Genomic DNA, 20,827 nt, shown 5'->3' with positions numbered 1-20,827 from the left:
ATCATTTGGAAATTCTCATACCTCAGTGCCGATATCTCGCTTGCTATTCGTTTTGATTGATGAATTTAGAGAGATAGTTAGTTATTGCAATAGAGATTTATCTCTGAATCATACTGGAAATCAGATTCACTTCTATGGAACGGCATTAGTGGTTTTTACTCCATTGCGCCGGAGCATAAAGCCTTGCGCGTACTTGCAAGCTACTTGGTCAGTACCTCCTCATCCTCTGTTGAGTCAAGATTCACTTCGCATTCATGACCAAAATCAGAGCTAGTGATATTACATGTCAAACTCCTCATTTATGAATGAGCTAACATCTGCTACTTTTCGAAGTTAGCTTATCGAGAGAATCAATCGAGAGTCAAATCAACCAACTAGAAACAAAACGTTATGAATAATCAACCGCACAACGGACCTCCAAATTTCGATCGAGATCGAGATATGGAAGAACAACTCAGACAGCGTGCTTTACAGCATAAGCAGGAAGAAATCGCGGCGCAGCGCGAGCGCGAGCTTGAGAGGCAAGAAAGAGATCGGCAACACAGAGAACAACAATATCAACAAGCACCTCCTCATCAGAGCAACACTGGTAGCATTCCCTTGCATCAACCTGTTGCGAACCGGACAACTACAGCAATGCATAGTCCAGGAGGTATTCTTGCTACTCATGGTACCCCATTAGGAGCTCCAAGCGGACCTGTAAATGCCTTTGGAGGACCGCTTCATAATGATGCAGCACGCGCTTTGCAACATCATGCTCAAAACTCTGCGCAGCAACCCCTTCAACAATCCATATTTGGCTCAGAACCTATCTTCAGCCGTGGTTCAGGCGGCCCCCAGTCAAATGTGCCACTTGGGATACCAGATGCTGGCTTTGGCAGGCCACAACTAGTTCCACGAGAGACGACGCAACAGGAAGTAGCAGCCGCAAGGTTGATGCCATTCACACCTGTTACACCTGGTCATCAAATGCCTGGGCCAGCTGGTCTGACACAAGTTGGCCAACAGCCAATTCTTAATGTAAGTTTCCAGCAAAAATTGTCTTTGTTGCCCATGAGATGAGCGTTTGAGTATATCCAAGCTATCACGCAAGTCTAATTCCTTATAGGATGCTCTTAGTTATCTCGACCAAGTCAAAGTTCAGTTTTCAGATCAACCTGACGTTTATAACCGGTTTCTTGATATCATGAAAGACTTCAAAAGTCAAGCGTAAGCTATATTTACTTTATCAGCCTTGCCCATCAGATTTTGTTGCGACAGCATGCCCTTTCCATATTCTAACTCTTAATTCAATTTTAGAATCGATACTCCTGGTGTTATCAATCGGGTTTCCGAACTCTTTGCAGGTCATCCAAATTTAATTCAAGGCTTCAATACATTTCTACCGCCCGGATATAGAATTGAGTGCGGGGCCGACAACAATCCAAATACAATTAGAGTTACAACCCCGATGGGAACAACTGTTCAATCAATTCCTGGAGCTGGTCGTGTACTTGGCGAAACTGTAGTTAGCCACGGCAGCGGCGCAAACGGATTTTACAATCCTCAACGCCCAGGAAATTGGCAGCAGCAACCCCAGCATAGCATCGAAAGTCCAGAAGCAGTGTTCAGTCCACCTCATCAAAATGCCACGGTTCCTTATGGTCACAATCAAGCGCAAATAGGACCATACGACGCCCAAACGCAAGCGCAAGCAGCAGCAGCCGCCGCCGCGGCCGCAGCTCATCAACAACAACAGCGAGGTGTTTCTCAATTGACTAACGCTGTCAGTGCAACTTTAGGTCAGCCACCAAGAAACACGCAAACTCCTACACCGGGCGGTAGCTCCAGTAATCTGAACGGTTCGAGCGCGCAAGCGGGCATGGAAAAGCGTGGCCCAGTTGAGTTCAACCATGCAATAAGTTATGTTAACAAAATCAAGGTATGAATTAATAGTTATTCTGCTAATCGTCTTTGAAAATATACTTATCATTGAGTCTAGAACCGTTTCCAAGACAAACCTGAAATTTATAAACAATTTCTCGAAATTCTCCAGACTTACCAACGCGAATCCAAACCTATACAGGACGTTTACAGTCAGGTAACTACCTTGTTTGGTACGGCGCCGGATCTTCTTGAAGATTTTAAACAGTTTCTTCCCGAATCAGCTGCACAAGCAAAAGCGGCTAAAGAGGCGGCGGAGGAAGCAACGGCAATGCCAGATTCTTCTCAAAGTGCTCAACTTGGAAATAGAGGTCCTACAGGAGATCCCAAACTCCCAATTATGGGAAATTTTCCCATCCCTGTATCTACTAATGGCAAAACAGAAAAAAAACGGAAGCCTCTCACTCAAGGAACCAATTCGCAAATGGGCAATGGAGGAGAAGGCTCTGTTCGTGGCGCTGGCCAACAACAACCCAATAAGGTAATTTAGGTTTCAAGCCATTCTCTTAAAACCCCCATTATTTATTGAGATCTTTACTTAATACTTTGATTTGTTTAGCGATCGAAAACCCATCATAACAGTAAACCACAGGCTGCTGATGCTGCTGCGATATCTCCAACCTTAACGCCAATCGTACCCGAACCACTTCCTCCTGCGTCGATGTCTGCCGCAAGTTCTGAAGAACTAGCTTTCTTCGATCGCGTGAAGAAATACATTGGCAATAAATCCACTATGAATGAGTTTTTGAAGCTCTGCAACCTTTTCTCACAGGACCTGATAGATCGGAATGTTCTCGTATTTAAAGTTCACAATTTCATTGGTGGAAGTGCGGATCTGATGAATTGGTTTAAAGCTTTTGTTAATTATGAAGGAGTCGACGAGGTCATTGACAATCGCCCAAAAGCTCCGACAGGAAGAGTTGCATTGAGTAATTGTCGAGGTTTGGGGCCAAGTTATCGGTTGTTACCGAAAAGGGCAAGTTTTTCTCTCCCTTTATACTTCTAGCTTCAGAAAATTCATTATGATTTCCCAGAGAGTGAATAGGTCTGTCAGACCAGAGCCCTTTGCTAATACCAATGACAGGAACGATTGAAGCCTTGCAGTGGTCGAGATGAGATGTGTCAAGCCGTTCTTAACGATGACTGGGCTTCACATCCTACATGGGCATCAGAAGATTCGGGTTTCGTAGCTCATCGAAAGAATATTTTCGAGGAAGGTCTTCATCGCATCGAAGAAGAACGTCACGATTACGATTTCAACATTGAATGTAACGCCAAAGTAATACAACTTCTTGAACCAATCGCACAGCAGATCGTTGCCATGGATCCAGCTGAGAGACAGAACTTCCGCATGCCCAACACTGCTGGTCCAAACCAAGCTATTTACAAGCGTGTATTGAAAAAGATTTACGGTGCAGAGAAGGGCCCACAAGTTGTTACCGATCTAATTCAAGATCCTTGCGCTGTGTTGCCTGTAATTTTAGCACGACTCAAGCAGAAGGATGAAGAATGGACCTTTACTAGAGTGAGTATTCTGTATCCCAGCAATGTATCATCGCTAATCTAAGTATCAGCGTGAATGGAATCCTGTTTGGGGTGCACAAGGTGGTGTTATGTACCTGAAAAGTCTTGATCACATGGGCATTCACGTCAAGCAAGCCGACAAAAAACATTTTGCTGCAAAGCATTTAGTGGATTCTATCAAGACCAAACACGAAGAACAACGACGCCTTAGAAGTTCGAGAGGCCCCACACCAAAGTATCAGTACTCCTACCAATTTGCTGATCAAGAGGTCATCTGTCAGCTTTTACACATCATGATTGTCTATGCCTGCAATGCAAGCCAACACAGTAGCTCTGAGCGTCGACGCATTTCCGACTTCTTCGAAAAGTTTGTATCTACATTCTTTGACTTGCCTGAGGATCTTGTTACACTTCACACTGCTGACATTGATCGTGGAACTCCTGATGATGATTACGAAGATATTGCCCCGACTGAGCTTTCTAATGGCCGGGGCAGGCGACCAGTAAATGGGAAAAAGGCAGACTTGCGACGAGGCGTACTTGACAAAGGTCGCAACGGCACAAGAGGCCGGGGACAGAAGGAAGACAGCGCTACTGGCAGTAAAGAATCTACACCGGATGTTGATTCTAACATGGATGAAGAAGTTAACGAAGCAGCTGATGACAGAGCTATCACCGAAGTCACTAACGAGCGTTGGGCTGCTGTGCCAGGTGCCGTTGCTGTTCAAGGAACAAAACCTCTTGAATCCGACGACTTGGAAATGAAGGCGGATCAACCATTTCAACGTGATTGGTATAATCTGTACTGCAACCAAACCATTTTTGTATTCTTCAGCGTTTTCCAAACTCTTTATCAAAGACTCAAGGACATTAAAGATGCAGAGAGCTCTGCAAGAGCAGAAATGGAACGTGCAAAGAGTGGCAAACCTGCAAAACAAATTGGTTTGCTAAGCGACAGGAGCGATGATTTTACTAGTATCGAAGATGGAGAGTCTTGCTTCTCCAAAGTCTTGAGCATTGTCGAAAAATTTATCAAGGGCGAATATGATGACACTAAATACCAAGACTACCTCCGACGTTACTACTTGCAGACAGGATGGAAGATATACACCATAACCGATCTTCTTAAAACTCTTTGTCGCCTTGGCTCCACTTGCTCATCTCCCGATGCCAAGGAGAAGACTCCGGATCTCATTGAACAATTTTTGCGCAACAGAGAGTCAAAAGAAACATCGTATAATATTGAGATTAATTTACGGAAACAAGCCGATAAATACATCAAAGATTCAGAATTATTCTTGATCAGATGGGTAAGCAATTTTTGGTTCTCTTTTACAAGTATCTACTGACAGGATATTAGTACCCAAAAAAGAATGAAGCGACATCACAGTGGGTCCATAGAGACGAAACTACATTCGATCTTGATATAATGCAACGAAAAGAGCGTTGGCAATATTATACATCTTCTTATGTCCGCATTGAACCGACCGAAGGCGTGCCCCGTAGACTTCTTCGCAAGAGCCTCCTTACCCGCAATTTACCATCGGGAGATACGGATTCTGAAGACGGTTCTAATCAACGTAAACCTCTTGTTTGGGGCGAAGATTTAACACTCAGAATTTGCGTCAATAGTTACAAAATCATCTACAAAGAGCCCGGCGTGGAATACTTCATTTATGCCGATAAAGCTCTAGGCGGTGGTGAAGAAGGTGAGACTAGGCAAAGGTTGAAGAAGGTTGAGGAATCAAGAAACCAGAGATTTCATGAGAAATTTGGAATGAATAATCGATGGATGAAGGAAAAGAGCCACGAAGAAGTTAGTAGGATCAATCAAGAATTTAGAAAATGGGTCAACGAGGGTGTTCTTCCCTCAACGCAGGCTGCTGGCAGTGGCAATGTCGTTTCTGGAGCTACACCAGCAGCACCTGCTACGACGACGGCCACAGCAACCGTGGATAACGAAGTAGATATGGCTGATTAATTTCAGAAGGCATTTGTTTTTCAAAGATGGGGCTGGATATGGGAGGAGTTTAGGAAGGGGTTTCGTAACGACATTCTCTTTTCAATCTGTTTTTTTTTTTCGTTCCTTTGGTAAACCTCAAAGAGCTTGATTTTTTTCAACCACGTGGCTATCATGAATATGCGAAAGCTGGCATGGATTCTACAAGCCGAGTAAGGCATCGGACTTACTAAGGTATCTAGTAGTCTCTCTCGCTTCTATCTTTTAGGTAGTAAAAACTGGGTAGCTTGGGTAGGGTGTGTTTTATATGCTGTATGATAGATAATTAAAGTCTTAAACGGATTCGTAAATGGGGGGTAGTATGATGGTGTGAATTTAGGGTAAGATGTGCATTGAATCATGAACTGGTTACTTTCATTCTTTGAATTTGCTGCCATTGTATATCACAGGAACTTGGCTCAGCCAGCCGCTAGTGTGGGGGTAGAGTATTTTGGGAGGATGGATTGCCGCGATTAGCGAATAAAATCGCAGACTAAATAAAATGTATGCTTTTTTCCGAAGTTGGCGGTCTGATTGAGGCGGTTTGATTGTTGGATTTAATTGGTATTTTGAAGGAAGGCTTGGGGGGTATTAAGTTTCGGCATGCGATTTTATCTCTTAACTGCAACGCTGCATACAATCTCTTACCATAATTGGATGAAGGTACGTGTTACCCCGTGCATGTATATATTGGACCTGACTATTTCAGTAATTTTTCTTCATCCTGAGAGCCAATCGATAACTCGGCTACATCAGTGTGTGACAGCTATGCCTGGTTATATTTCTAAGCTTCGTGGCAATCTTAATTGGGCTCGCCAACAATTCTTGTGCTGATAATGGATTGTTTTTCAGCTCGGTGGGATGGGGTAAGAAATTGCTGCGAAGTTAATTCTGCGGCTTGTTGCTTTGCTCCATTCCATCCTCTCTTTTGTCGTTTTGTTTCGGTATCAGATTACTTCGGCGCTGATTTATGATGGATCATGAGGACGAAGTACAAGTGCCAGCAGAGGGGGTGGGAAGAACGTGATAAGGCTGAAAATTCACAACGAGAGTTGCAAGAAGAGGATATGGTGGATGAGAATTATTACCCCTATGGAAGTGAAGATAGGCCCAGGAAGTTTTGGGTTACCGAGCTGCCAGACCCAGAAGATGCGGATTTCAGAAAGTTCACTCATCGTCAGTTATCATCCCATTTATCTCAATTATACAACGCCAAATTAAGGCAGTACCAATGATTCCTCGAGTTACGAACTTGGGGATGATCAGTGCAGTGTATGGGAGTCACATCCGGACCATGAGTGTTACTCGTCATTCGGGGATGGAGGAACAACAGCAACTGTGAATGCGTTTGGGCAACTTATGCAATTCAGCACTTATCTTGGCCCGGGGAAGTCTGGCATGTTTTCTGTAAATCATTCATCTCTCTCTAGGCCCTGGTACGTTCGGGGCAGAGCGAATCAACTGGATCATATGTCTCGAGCCCGCAATCGAACTGGTATGTCGTACGGTGTATATTTCCCAGATCTGATTCTAGAAGTTAATTTAGTCCGGAAATACGTACACTGTAGGTGGCCGCGGTATGAATACCAGAGCGAAAAGGCCAAACTCGTCAATCAATGGATGGTGCACCATGGAGTCGTTTTACAGCAGTGGCGTTTTATTAGTCTCGACACTGAAGAAATATCAACAAAAATTGCGTTTTCAAAAGATATGCGCATTCGGGATGTACAGGATCAGACATGGAACGGCTTCGTCAATTCTTATAGTATAAAGAACAGCCACCACTTCTTAGGACCAGAAAGTTATAGCTGGGTATTCTTGTATGAATCATCGAAAGATGACTCGGCTAATACTGAAGAAGCTAGGCTGATGGATAATTCCATCGGAGTGATCCTGTCTGTATTCATTGACGGCCTTGCCATGAAATTCCACTCCGACGAGGAATAGAATTTAACCATCAAAATTAAGCAGACTATAGAAGTTGCTGTTGCATATAAGTTAATATACCCAACATCGAGGTTTCGAAAGATTGGAAACAATTCTTAGTGGTGGCGAATGAAGCAAATGTCAGTAAATTGTTGGCGAATGAGTTTGAATCAACACAATATCGACCGATGCCACTTTTTAGCGTTGGTGAATCCATTCCCAATGTCTCTTCTAGAGAATCCGAAGCGTGGAATAAGTTGAAGATTAATTTTGACTTCATTTTTCACAGGCATCTGGAGCACCTTCTCAGTGTCTGCGCGATTCCCATTAGCTCGTATGAGAGTAGCAACAATACGTCTGCTGTAGCCTTGACGTGTGGAGATATATCTGGTCATTGGATCTGTATCTCAGCTAGTCTGTAAGTTTTCTTTTTACAAGAAATTCAATCAGTTTCTATAGGTTAATGGTTGAACTCCTAGCTTTGCGTTTCTGTTCCTTCTCCAAGCAGACTCTCATCTACGATCAATCGAATCGCCTAACGAAACATAAATTTTTTCACTTCGAGAGAGAATAAAAAAAGTATGCGAAGGACATCTTACATGGTTGAACAGTTTAGAGTTGTCGAAAGATGGTCTTTTTGAGTTTGAATACCTGATCAATAGTGTGAGAGTGAAGACACGTGATTTAAAAGTCACGTGCCATCATCATTTAGTATCTATAGCTTTTCTTCTGTAGACCTAAAATAATCATTGAATTTTCTACCTTCCAAGTTGACTCCTGAAGTTTGAGTGGCCAACTCTAACTGCCTCCCTCACCTCGCTGCCGCGATGTTGTGATTCACCCCATTTTACTATGTGTAGCCACTTGCTCTAGTACTGGTATATGCGAAGGCTTTTCTTGTGTGACCATTACCACCTTCTACTCTTTTACAATAGGAAGGTACCGGTCTACGGAGAATTTGACGAAACTAAGCCATCGAGAAATCTTTTTGTAGATACAGCATTTCAGATTATCAAGGCAGGGGAGTTTGCCGAACATTACAGTAAAGACTCTGGCAACAAAGAGTGGCAGCTGGCTCGCAAAGTTATCGAGCGAGTTTATGACGAATGGATAACGCATCTAGATAAACTTGATGAGAGAGACAAGTTTGTATGGCCTAGATCTCAACGCGAGGATCTTCGTGTCTTCCGTCTAGATGACCATGCTTGGATTTTCAGGACTCTTAAGCTAGCTGAACTCATCATTTTTTCTAAAAATACACAAAGAGGTGTCCAAGAACACACGATTACTTCCCCAGAAAGGCAACCTAAATCACGTTCGCACAATAAGTACTCTTGCGCGAATGTACAGCGAGAAGTCTTACAACGATTCACCGTCCACAATCAATATTATCAGCCCAAAAAGAGAATGCTAGCTGCTACGAGATCCGTGCGGGAATCCAGGAGGTACTTGGCAGCATGGCAACTTGTGCTCTTGTCGCTCTCCTCCTGACAGTACTCGCCTTACTCAACGCTAAACAACTAGCTAAGATCGAGGATGATCTATTCTCTGTGTATCACAGATATTCCCAAGCAAAAATGGAACAGAATCTTGTAGTCAACGACAAGAAAGAGCGACGACACACCTCTCAGGACGTTGAAAGACTTGAAAAAAACGCATGACCGAGTCGAGCGTACAGCGAATACGCATGTCAAACAACGCAAAATACCACCAAATACTGAAACTTGGACTCTCTTATTCTGGATTCACTATCTTAGTATTGAGCTCCCCGCCTGACGATTCTTGCTAGCATCAAACAGCTTGAAAGCCGGAAAACCTACATTTTCCTCTTTGATACACGTATTGCTTGGTATCATATTTCTACCGCTTTTCGTCATGTCGTGTCTCTTCCAGCTTATCATATATAATTTGACGGATCTTGTTACAGCGGTCTGGGGCAAGTCCTTCTTTTATTTGAGCAAATTCCATTTTCACTAACAAGCTACATAATTTTTGCCGTTACAGCTTACCCCATCACAAACAACAACGAAGGATTCGGACGAAAGACATAGGAAGCGCTTGAACTTACTAATACAGATGCGGCTCGTCCTATGAAGTTGTTAATCAACAAGGCCAAGGGACGGCGAGAGAGGCTGGAAAGGGAGCTGGAAAGGGAGCTGAAAAGAGACGGGGAATGGAACGGAGAATCAAGAGGGAACGGGAACGGAGACGGGAAATGGAACAGGGAACGATGGAGGGAACGATGCGCGCTGCATACTGAGACAAGAGGGTTACAATTGCATAAACCAGACTTAGGGCATTATAAAATAAAGATTGCAAACTTTTAGGTTACTAGTTCGTGTAAATTCTCACACATTTTTCCTCCACCTCCCTACCCCCTTGACAAAAAGCAAACGCGCATAGCAAAAATGAAAATATTTATGGTATCATCGAACATCCATTCCCTTCCATTCCATTCCCAACCAAACACCCAAATCCGCCTCAACTACTCCTACTGAGCGGTAGCCTCACTCTTTTCCGCGATTTCCTTTTCGCTACCCAGGATTGGCGGCGTCTCAGTCCCATCATCCTTTACTCCCTCTACATACGTAGCTTCTGGTCTATGATGTTTACTTGGATGTTGTTTTCCAGTAATATCCAAATAAATCGCCTTTGCCGTCCTCGCCAATGAATGTCTTCCTTCGAATACAGGATAAACGCCCACTGTCAATGTACTACCTATTAACCAAATGATACCTACAACAACCCAGCCGGTAAAGAATTTCTCGGAAAAGATGTAGCCGCTGCCGTACATGGGCATGGGCCATAAAATCAACAACGAAACGGTTAGGATGACGGTCATACTCTTTGCGATTTTCGAAGCGCGGAGAAGTTTAGTTTGTTCGAGTTCTTCTTCTGCGGCCGAGGCGCTCATTTCACCTGGTACAAGTTCGAGGTCTATGTCAGCTGCATCGGCCAAATCGTGGTCATCGCCCCGACGGATATCGGACATGGATTTCCAGTCATATTTATCCCAACCGAAAATTAATGTGAAGAGGGGGGTGAAAATAAGAGGTGAAAGGAGAGCCGTGACGTTTCCTGCTAACATGGGGTTGTTGGAACCGGTGCAATCGACGTCGAGGGAGCCGCATTCTTTCTTGGCGGTAACGAGCCAAGCGATAAGAGCGCAAACGAGACCGAGGGGTGGAGTAAGTGTGGCAGCCCATCGATTATGACCAGCCCACATGATTGTTAGAGTCGCGGGGATGACGGCAGAGGAAATTATTACGCCCATCATGAGGTAAAGATAACCCATGGAAATACCAGCATAGTATAAACCAGTCGAGAAAGCAGCCATGAACAAGCCAAAGCCGATAACCATAGCATGACTCATGTAAATCAATCTCTTTCCACTTGCTTTTGGATTGAAGTATGTTTGATAGATATCATATGTAAATATTGAAGAAACGGCGATGAGTTCAGCAGATGATGCTGATGTGACAGCCATGAAGACAATCAGAAGCGTGCAGACGGCACCCCCACTTCCAAGGATGGCAACGGCAGCGTATGGAAGTACAAGGCCTGCTGAGACATCGGCGGCATCCATACGATTAGGATAGGTAGGAAAGACTGGGTTGCCTTCTAAAGCAATGGCTGCTAGACCCATAGTTGTAGCACACAACCATGGAATGGCAAACCAAGAGATTCCACCCATGATATAACCTGGAAGCGCATGCACTGGGGACGCAGCAATTGCCTTGTTGTAGTATCCATTGTCCAAGAACACAGTTCCAAAATTTCCAACGATGTTGATGACGAAAAATATGGCACCTTCTGAAGATTTCATAGTGAGATAACTACCACCGGAGTTGCCTTCGACTGGATGATCAGCCGCTGCTTTGAGTAAAAGATCGAATACTGCTTTTGGCGATCCGAGTACCTCACTTGTAGCGTAAGTAGTGAATGCGAAAATGAGGATAATGATTAAGAGCATGAAAGTATGAACCCAGTCAGTAAGGAAAGTAGCTTTGATACCACCGAACATGGTATACATAACTACACCCAATGGCAGGAGGAAACAAGCTATAAGACGTAAGTTAATGTACACCTAGTGTCATATGATTCTCTTACCAGCAGGTGTAGGCATTCCTGTTAAGGAAGATACCACAGCAGCACCACCTGTCAAAAGCATTGCAGTGACAAGGATATTGGTCATTAAGCCAAAGACCGTAAATACGATATGAGCATGTACCCCATATCTAGCTTTGATAACTTCAAGGAAAGTCTGGAATCAATCAGTATGTTTCTATACTTGTCAGATTTGCCAAACCTACATGAGCATTGGGTGCCCTTCTCTTCAACTCAATGGCAATAGTTGCGAACAATAGAATCTGAACTGTGGCTCCAGATGCATACCAAAAAGGTCCCGAAACACCATATTTGTATGCAACACCAGAACTTTGCAGTAATGTAGCAGCCCAGGTCCATGAAGATACAACCGCAGATGCCACCAATCCAGACTTTACTGTTCTTCCAGCTGTACTGAACATCTCTGATGTTTGTAATTCGTGGTTGTATCGTTTGAGAATCCATGTTACGAGGATCTAGTTGATCCAAAGAAGTCAGTTTGAGACTCAATTGTAGCAATTGGGTGTAAAACTTACCATGCCAAATGCGAATAGAGCACCCAGACCAAGAACGATTCCATATCCCCAGCCAGAGCTGAGTGGAGGTGAGATAGGCATATTGGCTGAAGAGAAACAATCGACCTCAATGCAATGGATGAAATGTCGTTTTCACAAAGTTAATGAAAATCTACGCATGTGGCACAAGAGGGGACAAAGCTGTTATTATATTATATCATATCATACTAGGTATATGAGGATATGCAACTAGGGTATTACATTTCGGGGTAACACTGATAACTGTGATACTGACCAGTCACCGGAAGTAAGAGCTGAAAAAGAAGGGGTGACATGATACCTTGGTCGTTTTTTTTTACCTTACATGAGTTACTCACCATGCAATGGATAAGAGATCTGGGGAGAGAAAAACGGTGATCACCATCACGGCTTGAGGTTTGTCTAATAGATAAGGTTGAATGATGATAATTTTATCAAATAAAACATGTAGAATTACCTAGGAGTTTCCCTAAATCCTTGCTATCTCACTGCATCATCAGGAGCTTGGACATTGGGGGTTAAGCGATCTGTACGATAGACAAAAGATCAACTCTTGATTGGCTGTTTTCCAATTGATAAGAAGCAATTTTCAAAAGCCATCGATAAGGAAATTTGAACTGATGGGAAAAGTGTAAAAAGACATGCAACGGCAGGGGGAAACGGCAGAAGTCACAATTGGACAGTGACTTGAAGTGGGGTAAGACCAAGAAGAGGCAGTACTATCGAATGTTGTCCAAAGCATTCCGATACCGCAGACATATACATATTCTAATGAAAATTGAGTCGATGAGGTGCTCAATATGCTTGATACAGACTTCTGCTTTATCAGATACGGTGTATTCCGATGAACCATGGGTCTCTTGACCCCACGGAGAAATTCTTCTCCATGCGGGATGCAAAAAGTATGCATCTTGCATATTGATTCTAGACCTTGACAGCTTCTCTTATAATGTGCCAATCGCAGAAATGATCTTCTGGGACACCAATCAATAAGAGGGTGAATCAATCATCGCATCAAAGACAGTTTGATTATCATTTCCCTTAGATGGCGAACTCCAAATCGTTGCCAATGGATATCAGTCCGGATAATTGACTTTTACTGATCCAGGATAGTCACTTATGTTCATCTTGAGATTATTCAAACATCCAAGAGATGACTTCTCAGTCTCCTTTTTTGTTAACAATGGTAAATCCAAAGCGTGCAGAGTCAAACAAAGAGCAACATTTTGACAACAGGAACCTGATACTTCAGGACACAGAAAATAAGTATCTCATTAATAATTCTGTCTAGGAACATAAGACCAAATTGATTCTTGCCCAAGATCAAGATACCACCAATAGTATCAACCAATTCCGATTTCCGTTATGAAACTCCATACCGCGCCCTTCGAACCATTCCTCTTTCCAGTCTGAGTGTGTCCTGGATCACATATTTGTTGATATAGCCATGAAATATCCTCGACCCAAATTCTCCCTATAGCTTCGACCGTCTTAGGCCTCGCCCGACTCTCTCAGGCGGTATGTTACGCGTACTGCATGGGTTGTTGCGGTTTCCCACCCGGCGGACCTCCTCCCCAGCCAGGATTCGCAGGACCACCGCCGCCGCCACCTGGGGGTTGATTCTGTAATGGCACTTGTCCTCCTCCGTTTATCTGGGATTGAACATCCGGTCGGTTTTGCAGTGGTTGTGCGAAATTGCAGATAGAGCAGACAACATCTTCGTAAGCATGGAAGCTCAATGGGAGGACTGGGATGAAGCAGAATGTGAACCAGGGATGTCTCTTTATGACTTTCGCAGAATAATTTCCCTAATCATATAAATGAGTTGTTGGAAAAGCTGCGGCATGAATAGAATCGAAGACTTACACAGTTATGACATTGGCACAACACATTCTCGTATCCCTGAAGTTGGGATGAGAACTCTATGTAAGTGTTAGCTAAAGAACCATTAAAGGCTCTTGGTGATGGAAGCTCTCATACCATGTTCTCCACAGGTGAAAATAAAGCACATGGTGATGGGATCCGCTTTCTGAGGTTACTGTTGATAGAGCTATATTTCCCCAGGAATTCGATCAATTTATGATGGACAATGAATAGTACAAATACCCAGCTAATATGGGATGAGGCGCGTCATATAATCACCAGCAAGGATTAAGGATTTGAAGCTGACTGAGGCTGTGCACAATGTTGTCGGGATTTCAAAATGACATAGTTCCGTTGTATATCTTGGCATGTGAGAGGGCTTTGATTGGCGCTAAAGTCACGATTGGCGCTAAAGAATTTCTTAGCGAGCTTTTTTTTGATACAGTCATAAACTCAGGATCTTTCGTCGAATTTCTTTCTCTTTTCTCTTCAAGCGTCGTCCTCATCAACGCTGCGTTTCTATGCTACAAACAGATGAACTTGTTCATTCAAGATTATCAGATCGCTTGCGATCAATTATTTGCATATGAGAAATTCGGAGTACTCTTCAATTTACCTCGTTCCTTTACCTTCGGGCAAAGATGAACAGGTCTGCCCGTGAGGGTTCGGCGTGATTTCACGTCTGCAATTGGCATCAGAAAAGCAGGGCATGGTCACTCTATATATATCACTTCCGAAAGGGGGAGAGAAAATGGTTGTGTACTATTGTTCCTATGGGAGAGCCGTTGCGAAGATTGTGTGTGCTGAGGCATGACACTTAAGTGCAATACGTGGCGTGCTGGACTTGACATACTTCAGTATGACAAGTTGAGTACAATTCGATTCCGATTACTCTGTTGAGGACGACGCTTCACCTTTTTTTTTCCTCAGGTCAGTAATTACATTTCACCTTTTGAGTTGGGATACTACTAATGATTTCGAATCTGTTTTGATATTCAATATTTACATCGAAACGAGAATCGATCAACACCTCTCGAAATCAATGAATACCACCTCCGCGAGTTCGCCATCCGCCAAAGCCAACCGATATTCCTATTACAGCGATCTATGACAGGACCGAGCTCTCTACGTTTTCTCCCTCCTTCTCAGTCGCATACAATTTTTTATTGCCCTCTAGCAAAGTGTACAGCCCATTCAATTCGTCCAAAAGGGCTTCGCAGTCTTGACTTCCATCTCTAGCTCTATGGAACAATTCCAGAATCTGCCGACCCGTGGTATCGATCTTTTCCTTCAATCTTTCTGATGCTTTGAACACAGTCGCGCTCGATTTCTCCCCGACAGTTGACATACGTGCCTGCTTTAAGGCCTCCATGACTTGTGCGATTTGGTGGTTGAGCTGCTCATAAAGTGTATCTTCCGAATCATTTACTTTCTTGTTGACATCTTGATCCGGGTTGTCATATCCTGCATGTTGATTTAAATCTTCTACTTGCTCTGTAATTTTCGATACACTGTCCAATTTCAAAGCCCACAGTTGCCTCAGGATTCTTTCTGGTGTATAAGTCTTGACACTCTGAACGTCGGTCTCATACTCTTTAAGAACTCCCGAGTAAATGACTCCCGCCTCCTTTGTTACAGTACGTAATTTCTTCATGGCTTTTCCAAAGGGCAAAGTATCCTTGTGTCTCGCGTCTTCATAGTCGCTGCTTGAGTCAAACATAGATTCTGTGCCCTCTGGACTTAATATCCGCCCTCCACTTTTGGCCGTTCTATCAAAACTTCTGCTCAGTCGAAATTCGGGTCCGTATCTTTCACGAGCGGCTCTCCTGAATGGCTCTGAATCATATACGAAGTAAGGGTTGGTGGCTCGACGGTATTCATCGTACAATGACTCAAACCTAGACTCTCTTCCAAAAGGTCGAAGTCGATGTTCAGTAGGTCGATTCATTTTATCACGTAAAGGTTGACAACGCGCGTTCGCTGGGTCTCGAGAGTAATCAGTAGCTTTCAGAGAGGAATGTAGAGATTATGTGAGCTCGTGCCCAACAGGCAGAATGACGATGGTCTTTGAGCCAATTTTCCTCGTTTGACTGATATTGAACGGCTTCCAGCATGGATTCTCACACGATTGACTTCCATGATTGGCTGAGCATGTTGCCGCGCATATCTGCATATATCCTCAGTCTTGCCGAGACTATCATATTTTAGATGTTAACATAAACAAATTATTTACCATTTACAAACGGTCTCTTCCAATGAATTTTCGTGAAAGAATATCCATTTGACTCAAAATCCGTAGTTGCTTGCTTCATATGCAGAGTGCCGCCGCTAGTAAATTTACCCCGCCATTCATCGTCATGCTTAGAAATGCAAGGACCTCAAAACATTATGAATCAACATCAAACCCTATCAATCAGTAAATCATAAATGAAATCACAGTTCTTTTCACAAAGGATTTTCTGTCGCTCATCATTATTCTATAAACCATCAGCTTTCTTTCAACCTAAACACATTGGACCCAGGAGATTTACAATGTCTGAAGCAAAGGAATTTCCGCCACAAAAAGTGAAGGAAGTGGTGATTGAGGTTGCGAAATTGTTGAAGGAGAGAGGAGAAACCGTTAGTGTAGCTGAGACGGTATGTTTTATTTGCTTTTCTGTCTCTTGATGTTTAGGGTTTGTGGTGTGTGGTTTGAAGTAGGAATGGGAGTGGGAGTTACGTGGTTGTTCGGGAGGTTCGGGAGGTTCGGGAGGAAGTGCCATTTATGCTTTCTGGTCCGGATTATTACTTCTCGGTCTTTGGGTGTGAATTGATTGTTTTGAGGAAGTGGGAAATAGGAATTGAGGCTGTTTAAGTAGGAGGAGAGTAATGGGAGATAGAAGGTGTATGAAAGAAAAAGAGAAAATACTGACGAAAATAGGCAGCGGGAGGTATCATATCCGCCTCTATTCTCAGTACACCGGGGGCCAGCAAGGTGTTTAAAGGCGGTCTAACGGTATACACGTTGGAATCGAGAGTAGCTTTTGGTAATTCTACAGTTTCTTTATTGCATAGTGTTGTTGCTCAGCTTTTTATTGTTTTCTACATCTCTCTTCTTCTTGCTCAGAACTCACATGCTAATATACCTACAAGCCGGTTGGACCCCAGAAAATACAGCATCGTATAGTGGACCTACACCTGAGGTCGTGGCGGGTATGGCTGAGAATGTGAGGGCGAAGTTGGGGAGCACTTATTGTATTTGTGAGAGTGGGACTGCGGGACCTGGAGCTAGTGGAGAGGGAAGGAATAGACAGCCGTATGTTTCTTTTCATGCCCCCCTTTCTTTGCGATTTCTTCTTTTCTGCTTTGTCCTGGATTCTGCTGTTCTTGAGAAGTGCAGGTAATGGGTGGGTGGTTGAGTGAGTGGAGGAATTAGAAACACATGATGGATGAAAGCTAATACATGACGCGATGAAAAGAGGATATGTAGCCCTAGCCATCGCAACGGAAAATGGAACGTATAAGAAAGATTTGAGTACGGGATTGGGTGGTGATAGAGAGGGGAACATGGTTGCATTTGCAAAAGAGGCATTGGCATTTTTAAGAGATGTCTTAAAGGGAGACGCGAAGCTTTAAGTTGGGAGTTGGCGAGGGAGGGAGAAAGGGGCATATCATAGATCACTGAAAGAAAATTTAGCTACGACCGAAGGTGACAATGGAATGAGATATGACGAATGTCATAGGCTTAAAGTTTATAGTTGCTCGGTCTACATCTATGGACCGCCCCACTCGTATCTCTCAATTTCATCGTTCCCGAGTCCCCTTTCTCCACAAAATTCCCTCTTTCTTTCTTTTCCCTCACCTCCTCCTCTTTCCCCTCATCATCTCCCCATCAACTGCTAAGGAAGAGATTCGGCTCCCTCCAAGGACCATCCACCACACCACCCACATTCTCCTCCATAGCCAACCTAACGCATCCCATCCCCATCTCTACCTCGCTCCCCCCCATCACCTTCTCCCTCTTCTCCCTCTGCTCCAACAACGTAAACCCCGTTTCATTCTCCCGCTCTCTCGACGCCTCAAACGACTTCACCTCATGAAATATCTCATCCCGCCAACTTTTCTCCGGCCCCCACGACACTTTCACACGGTCCTTGCGCGCCACCGCGCCGAATCCAAATCCGAGGAATGATCCGGCGAGGAACATAAATATGATGAATACGATGAGGGGGAAGTCGCTTCTTCGGGGGGTGTAGGCGGTACAAGCAGATGTTTTTTCGCAGATGTTTTCATTAACGAGTGTTCCGTTGATGAAGAGCGAGGTGCCGGTTATGAGGAGAGATGTGCCGTTTAATAGAATCGCTATATTTGAAGAATCCATATTTTGTTCAAGGAGGAGATCCATCGATTGATTGATCGATCGTTTTTGGTGTGTAGGAGTGACGGGTATTGATTCGATGCAGTAAAATGATTCTTGTAAAGTAGTATAGTGTAATGAATCCGATGGATGAATATATTCAACAGAAGCACACGTTGAAAGAAGGTGACTTTATAACATGCGGAGAAAAATCCGAGACATTGTGAAGAGATCTAGACCAGTGACTAGCAGATTACCGTAGCGTACCTAGTATTTGGTACGCCACGAGTAATCGCAAGATGCAAAAGAAAGTTTTTCTTTTTTTGCTTTGAAGAAAAAAATAAAGATAAAAAAGTTAAGGAAATATGATTTCTTCTTGTAAAGTTAAACATATCCCAACCTCGCAGTAAATGTTATGGCTGGAAGATGCGCGGGCTCTGACTGCCTCGCTTCTCCGTCGTCTAATCTGCAAATGCGTCCGAGTTGAGTGCATGACATTGTTTAGATCGTAATGAGTCGTTGATGGCTTTACTAAGTGCTGGTTCAGTTCAGCTTTACTTCTCAGTCATGTATCTAGTATATTCTATTGTAATATTGACATTTTGATGCCCAAACTATTGGAGATATATTACCAGGCCCTCAAAGGTAGTAAGTATCTACCTTTTTCGTAAAATGGGTCGATTTTCAAAGTCAGCTCAACATTCTAGATATCTATTTAAATCAAACATCAAAATTGAATTGGCAACGTATTATTACAATGTAACTGATACTGATCACACGATAGGTTCATAGTCGTTGACGGCGGTGGCAGGCTTTATATACCCAAGTAGATATGCAGGGGACAACAAAACAAGACATTGCGCGAGATTAAAGGTGAGAGGCACGAGAACTTTCGTTCCTTCATCAAAAACTTCTTATAAACGATGCATATGTATTAAACTCTGCATACAACCCGGGGTAATTGATACCACAAACCCATATATCCATCACCGGATTCCACGAACTATTGTCGAGTGTTCCGTTGTGTAAAACCGACTCCCAATTCCATTCCTACAACTCCGATGGCCGCTCGCCGGTATTTATTCTCGTGGCGACCTTGTAACCCAACAGGTGATCATAGCCATGAACACCTAACAAAAATCCAATCTTATTGTGTAGACTGTGAAGTTGTGTAATGAACGCCGATGTAACACCCCAAATATTCAATCCGACAACGGGTTGTGCCTCAATATCCCTCGAAATGACGATAGTGACGTCCCTTTTCATTCATCATATCCCCTTCGTACAATTAAAGGTAAAGTTCGCTCAACCACCTTGGACATTTACAAGCCCCTTACATACACCATAACTACAACATGCGCTTGGATCTAAGGTTCCTCTGAGTACAAGATCTCTTGTTGCCTAGTCATACATATTAGTCTTGGACTCTTACTTCCGAGAATGCATAAGAACGAGAGAGATTGTGAAGTATATAAGAAGGACAAGGAGGAACTTACATCGCTGCAAGGCATTGGCCTGGCTGTAACGAGTGAAAAGGTACTGAGTACAGCAGCTGTCACGAAGAGAAAGGTCGACGAGAAATACATCTTGAGGTCTGAAGTCGAAGACTCGTATATGTGAGAGGATTGGTGTGAATATATATGTTCGAGATATTATAGAAAAATATCCTTGATAGGTGGATAATCCGTATGTTTTCAAACTATCAAACGTTTCGATCGCGTCGAGCAATGAACGAAACGAAATCCGGATGTGGGATTATGAAATGAAGTTGAGGTATACCAAGACGAAAGAAACCCCAAAGCGGATGTCTCTTATATCTATACTCTTGCCCTCCCTCAACAAAACAAAGAAAAGAGTCGTACGGATAATCTCCCAAGTAAATCGTTACCAATCTAGACTTTACCCCACAAAGATGCAACCAAAGGCACTGGCCCTCCTCGAAGAAAAAATGCTCAGGACTCAGACGAAGATGAAACGGCTTCACAGATAGACCTGCAGCAAAGCGGGGACTGTGAATGCAATTGAATGGATAAGGCAGGTCAAAGATTAACTGCAAGATAAACGATTGAATATGATTTGGTCTGGGAAAAAAAGATATCGAGCGTACGCAACTCCAGAAACGGAGATCGACCATTCTTATACCTGCCACCTACCTATCTCACTCATCGTATTCCAGATCTTCAAGACACCATGCTAGATAGCAGTTGACAGGCCGTAACTGGGCCACCCACGTCAAACCCTGTCGTTCCCGCGCGGGTCCACCGTGCAAAGCCTTTGTATAACTCTGTACGCTGGACATGCCCCAATCGGATAAATGAGTGAGGTCAGTCTGTTCTTCAGGCTGTTTTCGGCGTTTCTTTGACTTTGATCTGTTGAACTGACTGGGAACACGAACAAGTTGACCTTAGCAGACGGACGATCCGAACGAGTGCATTATTAGTTTGTGTGGCTGAAGTGTGGAATTTTGGCTCAGGTTTGAAGTCACTGCCGAAAAGATTCGATTGGCTGATGGGGATGATATAAATAGAGTGGTGGCTGAAGATGTCTGCTTGCGGTGAATTGTGGAAGGGGAACAACATAATGGACAACCCATTC

At 43.6% G+C, this 20,827-nt stretch overlaps 6 protein-coding genes across 8 annotated transcripts; 2 read left to right on the top strand and 4 right to left on the bottom strand.

Moving 5' to 3' along the window:
- Window positions 1-25: 25 nt before the first annotated feature.
- Window positions 26-5,937, top strand: BCIN_05g04850 (hypothetical protein). Of its 2 annotated transcripts, none has more exons than XM_024693037.1 (9): window positions 26-207; window positions 338-1,020; window positions 1,109-1,209; window positions 1,300-1,921; window positions 1,982-2,404; window positions 2,483-2,899; window positions 3,008-3,448; window positions 3,498-4,757; window positions 4,808-5,937. In XM_024693037.1, the coding sequence occupies exons 2-9, from the start codon at window positions 391-393 to the stop codon at window positions 5,426-5,428; spliced, it is 4,515 nt and encodes a 1,504-aa protein (XP_024548821.1). In that variant the 5' UTR covers window positions 26-207; window positions 338-390; the 3' UTR covers window positions 5,429-5,937. The 2 variants fall into 2 exon arrangements, with proteins under 2 accessions (XP_024548821.1, XP_024548822.1); XM_024693036.1 differs by having other exon boundaries at window positions 334-1,020.
- A 3,727-nt stretch (window positions 5,938-9,664) lies between these two features.
- On the bottom strand, window positions 9,665-12,167 carry Bcdur3. Its single transcript, XM_024693035.1, has 4 exons — window positions 12,016-12,167; window positions 11,686-11,955; window positions 11,483-11,636; window positions 9,665-11,434 (listed from the first exon to the last, which is right to left on the bottom strand). The coding sequence occupies exons 1-4, from the start codon at window positions 12,094-12,096 to the stop codon at window positions 9,864-9,866; spliced, it is 2,076 nt and encodes a 691-aa protein (XP_024548820.1). The 5' UTR covers window positions 12,097-12,167; the 3' UTR covers window positions 9,665-9,863.
- A 1,073-nt stretch (window positions 12,168-13,240) lies between these two features.
- BCIN_05g04830 (hypothetical protein) lies at window positions 13,241-14,216 on the bottom strand. The gene is made up of 3 exons (XM_024693034.1): window positions 14,014-14,216; window positions 13,900-13,955; window positions 13,241-13,841 (listed from the first exon to the last, which is right to left on the bottom strand). Exons 1-3 carry the CDS (start codon window positions 14,042-14,044, stop codon window positions 13,557-13,559), a joined length of 372 nt encoding a protein of 123 aa, XP_024548819.1. The 5' UTR covers window positions 14,045-14,216; the 3' UTR covers window positions 13,241-13,556.
- A 664-nt stretch (window positions 14,217-14,880) lies between these two features.
- On the bottom strand, window positions 14,881-16,223 carry BCIN_05g04820 (hypothetical protein). 2 transcript variants are annotated; one of them, XM_024693033.1, is made up of 2 exons: window positions 16,130-16,223; window positions 14,881-16,063 (listed from the first exon to the last, which is right to left on the bottom strand). In XM_024693033.1, exon 2 carries the CDS (start codon window positions 15,842-15,844, stop codon window positions 15,002-15,004), a length of 843 nt encoding a protein of 280 aa, XP_024548818.1. In that variant the 5' UTR covers window positions 15,845-16,063; window positions 16,130-16,223; the 3' UTR covers window positions 14,881-15,001. The 2 variants fall into 2 exon arrangements, with proteins under 2 accessions (XP_024548818.1, XP_001548657.1); XM_001548607.2 differs by having other exon boundaries at window positions 14,881-16,223.
- A 46-nt stretch (window positions 16,224-16,269) lies between these two features.
- On the top strand, window positions 16,270-18,623 carry BCIN_05g04810 (hypothetical protein). Its single transcript, XM_001548606.2, has 4 exons — window positions 16,270-16,533; window positions 16,817-16,922; window positions 17,029-17,191; window positions 17,355-18,623. Exons 1-4 carry the CDS (start codon window positions 16,429-16,431, stop codon window positions 17,509-17,511), a joined length of 531 nt encoding a protein of 176 aa, XP_001548656.1. The 5' UTR covers window positions 16,270-16,428; the 3' UTR covers window positions 17,512-18,623.
- Window positions 18,624-18,971: 348 nt separating this feature from the next.
- BCIN_05g04800 (hypothetical protein) lies at window positions 18,972-20,406 on the bottom strand. The gene is made up of 2 exons (XM_024693032.1): window positions 19,729-20,406; window positions 18,972-19,633 (listed from the first exon to the last, which is right to left on the bottom strand). Exons 1-2 carry the CDS (start codon window positions 19,816-19,818, stop codon window positions 19,538-19,540), a joined length of 186 nt encoding a protein of 61 aa, XP_024548817.1. The 5' UTR covers window positions 19,819-20,406; the 3' UTR covers window positions 18,972-19,537.
- Between the last annotated feature and the right edge of the window lie 421 nt (window positions 20,407-20,827).

This window comes from Botrytis cinerea, chromosome 5 (genome assembly GCF_000143535.2).
Source record: "Botrytis cinerea B05.10 chromosome 5, complete sequence".
Taxonomy (NCBI): domain Eukaryota; kingdom Fungi; phylum Ascomycota; class Leotiomycetes; order Helotiales; family Sclerotiniaceae; genus Botrytis; species Botrytis cinerea.
Note: the sequence above shows the minus strand (reverse complement) of the source record. Positions and strands in the feature narration are given on the sequence as shown.

Excerpts from the sequence above, each read along its gene's own strand:
- BCIN_05g04810 (XM_001548606.2), top strand. The coding sequence starts at position 16,429 with ATGTCTGAAGCAAAGGAATTTCCGCCACAAAAAGTGAAGGAAGTGGTG. Across the intron at positions 16,923-17,028 it reads GGAATCGAGAGTAGCTTTTG|CCGGTTGGACCCCAGAAAAT; the intron begins GTAATTCTACAG and ends TATACCTACAAG. Across the intron at positions 17,192-17,354 it reads GAGGGAAGGAATAGACAGCC|AGGATATGTAGCCCTAGCCA; the intron begins GTATGTTTCTTT and ends CGCGATGAAAAG.
- Bcdur3 (XM_024693035.1), bottom strand. The coding sequence starts at position 12,096 with ATGCCTATCTCACCTCCACTCAGCTCTGGCTGGGGATATGGAATCGTT. Across the intron at positions 11,956-12,015 it reads CTCTATTCGCATTTGGCATG|ATCCTCGTAACATGGATTCT; the intron begins GTAAGTTTTACA and ends TGGATCAACTAG. Across the intron at positions 11,637-11,685 it reads GAAGGGCACCCAATGCTCAT|ACTTTCCTTGAAGTTATCAA; the intron begins GTAGGTTTGGCA and ends GATTGATTCCAG.
- BCIN_05g04800 (XM_024693032.1), bottom strand. The coding sequence starts at position 19,818 with ATGTATTTCTCGTCGACCTTTCTCTTCGTGACAGCTGCTGTACTCAGT. Across the intron at positions 19,634-19,728 it reads GGCCAATGCCTTGCAGCGAT|GCAACAAGAGATCTTGTACT; the intron begins GTAAGTTCCTCC and ends ATGTATGACTAG.
- BCIN_05g04850 (XM_024693037.1), top strand. The coding sequence starts at position 391 with ATGAATAATCAACCGCACAACGGACCTCCAAATTTCGATCGAGATCGA. Across the intron at positions 1,021-1,108 it reads GCCAACAGCCAATTCTTAAT|GATGCTCTTAGTTATCTCGA; the intron begins GTAAGTTTCCAG and ends AATTCCTTATAG. Across the intron at positions 2,900-3,007 it reads ATCGGTTGTTACCGAAAAGG|GAACGATTGAAGCCTTGCAG; the intron begins GCAAGTTTTTCT and ends TACCAATGACAG.
- BCIN_05g04830 (XM_024693034.1), bottom strand. The coding sequence starts at position 14,044 with ATGTGCTTTATTTTCACCTGTGGAGAACATG. Across the intron at positions 13,956-14,013 it reads TTTCACCTGTGGAGAACATG|AGTTCTCATCCCAACTTCAG; the intron begins GTATGAGAGCTT and ends ACACTTACATAG. Across the intron at positions 13,842-13,899 it reads TGTGCCAATGTCATAACTGT|GGAAATTATTCTGCGAAAGT; the intron begins GTAAGTCTTCGA and ends TTATATGATTAG.
- BCIN_05g04820 (XM_001548607.2), bottom strand. The coding sequence starts at position 15,844 with ATGAATCGACCTACTGAACATCGACTTCGACCTTTTGGAAGAGAGTCT.